The sequence below is a fragment of the Euphorbia lathyris genome, chromosome 6, assembly GCF_963576675.1.
Source record: "Euphorbia lathyris chromosome 6, ddEupLath1.1, whole genome shotgun sequence".
Lineage (NCBI taxonomy): Eukaryota > Viridiplantae > Streptophyta > Magnoliopsida > Malpighiales > Euphorbiaceae > Euphorbia > Euphorbia lathyris.
Genome location: NC_088915.1, coordinates 81,745,709 through 81,753,935, shown reverse-complemented (window position 1 = coordinate 81,753,935; position 8,227 = coordinate 81,745,709). Strand labels below are relative to the sequence as shown.

The 8,227-nt window shown below is 27.4% G+C and overlaps 1 protein-coding gene across 1 annotated transcript; it reads left to right on the top strand.

The window, feature by feature from the left end:
• The first annotated feature begins 251 nt into the window (after positions 1-251).
• On the top strand, positions 252-1,227 carry LOC136233592 (NDR1/HIN1-like protein 26). Its single transcript, XM_066023326.1, has one exon. It carries the CDS (start codon positions 288-290, stop codon positions 945-947), a length of 660 nt encoding a protein of 219 aa, XP_065879398.1. The 5' UTR covers positions 252-287; the 3' UTR covers positions 948-1,227.
• Positions 1,228-8,227: the final 7,000 nt, after the last annotated feature.

Below are 8,227 nucleotides of genomic sequence, written 5' to 3'. Positions count from 1 at the left end.
ATGTTTTTAGCAGAAAAATCAATCAGTAAATAGCAAACAAGGAAACTAAACCAACCTTAAAATGGATAATTTTAAAGAGCTTTGTTTCATTTAGGCCCCAAAAATACTAATTAAGATCACTAGTCATCATATAATTAGAAATTGCTAACTATTATTCTTTTCTTCTCAATGCAAAACTTCCTCAAATTCTCTTTTTTTTCCTACTTAAAACAGAAACCCCAAATCCACTTCATCAAAATTCCAACTTTCCCCAAAAAAAAAATTTCCTCCCTCCACTACTCCCCAAAATGAACAACCCCGGCGGGTTACCCGTTCAATCCCGGCCAATTAAACGCCACCATACCGCCCGCTACATTGCCCATAAGGTCCACGAAAGCCTCACGACCCGAGTCTCCAAAGTCATATGCGGTACATTTTTTATGCTTCTTCTCATTTTAGGCCTCGTTGCTTTCATTTTGTGGATCAGTTTACGTCCACACCGTCCACGGATCCATATGCAAGAGTTTACGATTCCGGGTCTAAGTCAATCCAATGGGTTCGAGAATGCCGAGATAATTTTTAATGTGACAGCTCGGAATTCGAACCAACATGTCGGGTTTCATTACGGGAAAGTGGAGGGGTCGGTTTATTATAAGGATCAACGAATCGGGTCTACCCGGATAATGGATCCGTTTTATCAGGACCCGAAGAGTACTACTATATGGGCCGGTGTTTTTAGTGGGGCCACTTTAACGGTGAGTAATAGCCGTTGGATCGAGTTTCAGAGTGACCGAGCGCTAGGAACGGTGATGTTTCGGTTAGATATTACGTCACAGATTCGATTTAAGGTGTCCACGTGGGGAAGTAAGAACCATACGATTCATGCCAATTGTGACGTTGGAGTGGGCCCTGATGGGTCCATTTTGTCTATTTATAAGGATAAGAAATGTCCACTCTATTTTACTTGATTTTAATTTAATTTTTTCCTTTTTTTTTTGTATTTTTGAAATTATTTTTCATTTTTTTATCAAAAAACAAATTAATATTCATTTTCGACTTTGGGTTGTTTTCATCAATTTACAGTTGATTTTAAAGTTAATAGATTTGTTTATGGGTTAAGAGCTGCTCCGGAATTGGGTCTTACGTGAAATTACAATCTTAAATTGTAATTTTATACTTAAGATAAGAACACTCAGTCGAAGCTAAGTTTAATTCGATATCATTTTAATTTCCACGTAAAAAAAATCACAATTTTAAATTTAGTGTTTGCAAGACATTGTAATTTTAAAATTATTAACGAATAATGAATTATTTGTTCACGTGAAATTTCATGTTCTAACTACTCTCCAACTTCCAACATTTTAGTCATTTAATAAAGCTTGAAATTACACGCTTTAATAAACATTGGTCTTAAAGATTGTATTTTTATATGTATATGGAGACTAAATCCGCTTACTTCAGTAACCATCCGAAATAAAATATTTATATATTTTTTTGAAAATAAAATATTTATACCTTATTCCTATTTAATAATATCTAAATAATATTGTGCAATATTTAATATTTAATAGGGTTAGTTACAGTTTAATCATGAATTTTATTAAATATTTACAAGTCTCAAGTACTTAAAAAGAAAACATTTCTAATTATGTCAAATGCTTGCAGTTCAAAACTGTTCTAGCCTAGAAATGATAGGAATTTTGCAGTTTTTATTTTTTTAAATCAGTTATTAATGAAAAAATTAAAAATAAATCTATGAAATTCTGATAAAATACAAAATATAAATACATGAATTAGTTAAATGTAAAATAAAATTTGAATGTGAATATGATGTAATTTGCTCTATTTAATAGGTATACTGGAAGCCATTCAGCCCATTGAAAAGTACAATTTAATTGATATTGGGCCAGATTCCCTAAATTGGGCAAAATACATGAATATCATATTTAAATAAAAAAAATTACAATTAAGTTATATCATCAAACTTAATTCTTAATATGTCATTATTTTATATATATTATGATTTTATATTATAATTTAAAAATTATAGACTTTAATTCATAAATCATAAACCCTAGAAAATATATTTAAGACTTCTAATTTATAAATTCTAATCGTTAAAATATATTAAACGTATTGATTTTATTAGTTTGACGTAATTTAAAATTATGACTTGACATAGTTATAAATTGTTTTTAAAAAATGAATTTCTGTGTAATTTTTAAATCGAAGGATAATTAAGCACAGTGGCTAAATATAAATCTATATTTTTGGGGTCCGATTTTAGCACTGCATGTATTAATTGTCGGAGTCATATAGAATGTGAACCAATTTTTTTTAAATCCAGCCTATTAAAATGGTTTAATTTTTTTTTTTTTTTGTTTCGCTCCCAATATCTTAAAATTTTGTAGTTTTGACGTGTTAAGGTCTAAAAAATTGTAAGTGTTTAATCTAAAAACGAGAAGACTTATAGTCTGATGTGCTTTACAAGGAGTATAAAATTTTATTTACAAGATTTATAACCTTTTTATAAAACTGGTATGCTTTATAAGGAATACAAGATTTTATCTTTTTATTTTTATTTATAAATTTCATAAATTAAAATTCAATTCAATAAGGTTTTTCGAGTCTAAAAGTAAAAAAAAAAAAATCATTTTTTTTTCAAAATAAATTCAACAGGGTTGAGAAAATAAATGTGTAATTAGTAATAACATATTTATTTAGAAAAAAATAAAAATAAAAGATTTATAAAAAAGAGAATAATGGGATTTGAAGTTAGAATCTCTTACATCACCAACAAACTCAATCATTTTAAAACATAGCAATAATATTACAAATATACTATGGAAATGTACCAAATCAATCAAGTCACCTAATCCAAAATTAACTACTATACTAATTTATTTATTCTATTGGATTGGTTTTAACCAAATCAATATGTAACTTCATATGAATTGGTTAATTTATCTAGTTATTAACCGATTATTAACCAATTCAAAACAAACCCCTAGAAAAAGAGAGATTTTGATAGATAGAAAAATGGATCAATAAATAATTTAGAAAATGCAGGAAAACAAAACAAATTATAAAAAAAATGAAAAAATAAAATAAAAAGCAAAAAACATGAGAAATAAAAAATGGAAATTTTGGAAAATGGAAAAACATGAACAAAATAAACAGGAAAATGAAAAAAGAAACATGAAATCACGTGAAAAATATGAAAAACAAAAAAACGTGAAAATGAGAAAAAAAAGGCACGGTATAAAATGAAAAGATAAACAAAAATGTGAAAAATAAGAAAATGAACAAAAAGTATATCTTCAAAGTTCAATCCCTTTTCTTCGTAGCCCATAATAATAATAATTACACAGTTGCTGGTTGCCAAATAAAATTGGATAAAATACATGAATATCGTAATTAAGTACAAAATTACAACTAAGTCATATCACTAAATTTAATTCTTAATATGTTATTATTCTCTATATATTATGATTTTACAACATAATTTAAAAATGGACTAATTACAAATCAAGCCCAATTAAGAGGGACCTTTTACATATCTAACCCACTTGCTTCCATCTTACCAAATTAGACACTTTCAACCATTTTGGACAAAATTACCCTTAGTTCTATTCAATCATCGATCTACTTCTTCCGCTTCTTCTTCTTCTTCTTCTTCCGCTTCTTCTTCCGCTTCTTCTTCTTCTTCTTCTTCTTCTTCTTCTTCCGCTTCTTCTTCCGCTTCTTCTTCTTCTTCTTCTTCTTCTTCGTTTCAACTTCTTCTTCGGTTCATCTTCTTCAATTTCTGATACCAATCATTAGCGATTTTTGAGATTATTGACGTATTATGTTCAATTTTCCGTAGAAATGGTATGTTTTTATCTTATACGCTTGATTTTCTCGGTGGTCTTGCCTCTTTCTTCATCTGTAATGGTATCGTTTCAATTTCCTCTATTTTCCACAATTTTTCTCAATTTTCCTCCATTGCTGTCGCATTTGTGACGAAAGAAAAATAAAAAAAAGAAAAAGAAAAACCATGGAAGAAGGAGAGAGAAAGAAAAATAATTTATTCTCCTTATTAATGGAAGAAGAAGAAGAAGAAGAAGAAGAAGAAGTAGATCGATGATTGAATAGAACTAAGGGTAATTTTGTCCAAAATGGTTAAAAGTGTCTAATTTGGTAAGATGGAAGCAAAGTAGGTTAGATATGTAAAAGACCCCTCTTAATTGGGCTAGATTTGTAATTAGCCCTTTAAAAATTCTAGACTCCAATTCATAAACCATAAACTCTATAAAATACATTCCAGACTTCTAATTTATAAATTATAATCCTTAAAATATATTAAAAGTACTGATTTTACTAGTTTGACATAGTCCAAAATTATGACTTGACATAATTGTAAATAGTTTTTAAAAGATGAATTTCTGTATAATTTTTCCAATAAAATTTAAGAATAAATGAAAAACTTAAGTCTTAAACCAATTTCACAATGAGAGGGTTGGGTTATTTTAGTTTTCAATTTTGAGATAAATAATTATTGAAGTTATATAAATTGTATTCTCTATATCGGGTTAATAAAACTAGACGTTATGGGTTCGAATCACATAGGGTGAGGTGGGTTGAAGGTTTTCCTTTCTTTTTAATGTATTCTTCTTTTGTTTAATACTAAGCGAAAGGCCCGTGCTTTGCACGGTGCAATTAAAAATTTTGTGCATCATTCATCAAATATTAAAATAATTTTGATATAAATATTTACTTGAAAGAATAATACATAAGTTGAAACATATATTCAAGGGATAAGGTACCAAAATAGGCCTAAGGTTTTTGGGAAAGTACCAATTTAAGCTCAACGTTTAAAATAGCACCAATATAGGCTTAACGTTTACAACATAATATCAATTTAGGCTTAACGTTTACAATATATCATCAATTTAGGCTTCACGCACAAAATAGCACCAATATAAGCTTAACGTTTATAAAATAATACGAATTTAAGCTTAACGTTTATAAAATATATACAATTTAAATTAAACGTCACAATTAAATTAATCATATTATTTTTTTTTTCCTATTATATGTTATCTTTTTATTTAGTTCTATATTCTTATTTATTATAATACGTATTCTTGCACATTAAGATCTTATATTTGTTTTTCATCAATCATTCCATGACTACTAAATTTCATTACTCATGTAATATAAGAGCAATGAAATTTAGTAGTCATGGAATGGTTGATGAAAAACAAATATAAGATCTTAATGGGCAAGAATACTAATTAATTGTATTATAATAAATAAGAATATAGAACTAAATAAAAAGATAACATATAAAGTTAATAGGGAAAGAATATAATATGATTAATTTAATTGTGACGTTTAGCTTAAATTGTATATATTTTGTAAACGTTAAGCTTAAATTCGTATTATTTTGTAAACGTTAAGCCTATATTGGTGCTATTTGTACGTGGGGCCTAAATTGATGCTATATTGTAAACGTTAAGCCTAAATTGATATTATGTTGTAAACGTAAGCCTATATTGATACTATTTTGAACGTTGAACCTAAATTGGTACTTCGCTAAAAACTTTAAACCTATTTTGGTACCTTATCCCTGTATCCAAATACTATTTCCAAAATTATATTGAAAAAGAATAAGTAAATTTAATGAAATAATCAATTAATAATATTTAAAATGATTTACAAATAATTAAGATAAATTTTCAATGATTACTTGATTATTTCATGAAATTTAATTAATTTCAATATAATTTGAAAGTAATATAGGGTATAGGTGTCAATTTATATTTCAAAATAGTTTATATTGATAATATTTTAAAATAGACTTAATACATCATTTTTATCCGGAACTTGTTCAAAAAGGTTGATTGACCCCTAAACTTTTAAAGTATCTTGATAGCCCCTGAACTTGCATAAAATGTTCAATTAGCTCATTGAACTTACGCAAAATATAATCAATTGATCACTTGTTTGCAAAAAAAAATAAGTTAAATGCGGAATAAGTGTTCTACGCATTTAAAAAAAAGTAAAACGACCAAGTACAATTTTAATATTAGTGAAGCCAAATTGTATAGTTGAATAAGTAAAAACTTCATTTTAAATCCATTTTTGAATTATATAATAACATTTTAAGATGCGTAGAATACATATTCCGCATTTAACTTACTTTTTTGCAACCGAGTGATAGACAAAAATCTTAATACGTCGTGCTTTACATAAATATTGTTTCAAATTGAAATATTGACTTATCAATCTGTTTCTTATACATAGATTCAGTACATAAATCTTGACTTGTAATTTTTTTTCTATTCTCAAACACTTGAATTCTCATATGTTTTTTCTTATGATAGAGCAAATTTTGGAGACAATTGAGCTTCAATAGTTGAATTCCAATTTTCATATAAAAAGAAAATTTTAGTACAAGTACAATATACTATTCAAAATTATGAATATATGAGAGTTAAAAAAAATACATTTTCCTCTAAAAGTAATGATAATACTTTTAAAACCATCATTATATTTTAGTGGAATCTTCCACAGTCTTATGATTCGAGTTGAAAATTAGAAACAATTACCAACTCCGTTAAGGTGTGGACTTGTGGTTTTCGAGCTGAACACTTTCCTTTCCATTCATTTTCCATTGATTAAAATCTTTTTTAGTCCCCCATTACTTTACTTTATGCTTGTAATATCCCGAATTTTAAAAATGGTTCAAAAAATAAATAAATCTAATTATATATATATATTTAGTTATTTGCCTTTGAAAATAATGTTAATTAGTAATTTTAAGTTTTTTATACTATAATAATTTATAAATGTATGGCTTTTATATATTGAAATTTGCTATGTAATTTACATATAAAAGAAACAAAAAAAATGTCAGTGTTTCGTTTTTTTTTTTAAATTAGTGGATTTTGTTTAATTCTCCATTATTTAAGTTACTTATTTTAGTTGAACTCTTAACAAATTAATAATTAAATAAAATCAGTTTTTAAAGGTTAACTTTCCTGCAAAAAATCAGGTTAACGTTTTCTGCAAAAAAAAAAAAAGAATCGAGTTCTTCTCCTTTTCACCGAAACAGTTTATTTTAGCCGTATTCATCGATTTTGAACAAGTTGGGAAGCAATTGATCTAATTCTTCAAACAACAAAAGGTAATTTACTCCTTAGTTCTTGTCCTTTTATAAAACCATATATTTATATAGGCCTAACCCCTTCCCAGCCCCTTAAACTTATAACTTTTTTTCATTTAGCCACCTAAACTTAGAGTGTTCCCATTTAGCCACTTAAACTTAACAAATGAGACACCTTTAGCCCTTATAAGCCTACATGGCACTTACGTGTCACTTGTTGCCTTCCCAGCCCTTAAACTTGTAACTTTTTTTCATTTAGCCACTATAACGGTAAAATTCACCACTTAAAGTATCACGAAAACCCTCAAATCCGGGAAGATTGTTTTATGGATGTCCAAATTATGGGGTTAGTTGTTTAATAACTTAATTGGTTATGATAAATTAATAACTGCATTTGACGAATTGCTAATTTTTTAAATTTTGATTTGGAAAAAGAGGCCAAAAGAGTTACAATATTTGAGTTTAAGTGGCTAAATGGGAAGACCTAAAGTTAAAGTGGCTAAATGAAAAAAAGTTACAAGTTTAAGGGGCTGGAAAGGGGTTAGGCCTTGAGTTTAAGTGGCTAAATGGGAAGACCTAAAGTTAAAGTGGCTAAATGAAAAAAAGTTACAAGTTTAAGGGGCTGGGAAGGGGTTAGGCCATTTATATATATAGTATTTGTTTTTCATGGTGTTAGAAAATTGTATTTTCTTTACGTATCATGGTTTTCACTAAATCGTTTTTTAATACCAATTATTATATCAATTCACTTACTTCGTTTTCCCAATAGTTTATTTTGACTCAATCTTATTTGGGTTGTAGATTTCAGTGAGTGCGATAGAAATTTTAGAGTAATTTAGTTGGATATGTTGATCGAATAGGAAATTTGACGGTGTTCAAATGGATTGGGAAGATTGATAGCTAAGATTTGGATTTGGCTATTATTTGGAGTTCAAGGTGAGTGGTAATTATGGTTCATGACACTATTTGTTTGATTTTGAAATCTCTATCATGAAATCTTTTTGATAAAAGTATTTCGTTTAAAATATCTTTATGTCCTTTAGTAATTAATATTAAAAGGTTTGATAAATATAGTTCGATCCGATTTTTAAATTTATC

Coding starts and splice junctions, on each gene's coding strand:
- LOC136233592 (XM_066023326.1), top strand. CDS start 288: ATGAACAACCCCGGCGGGTTACCCGTTCAATCCCGGCCAATTAAACGC.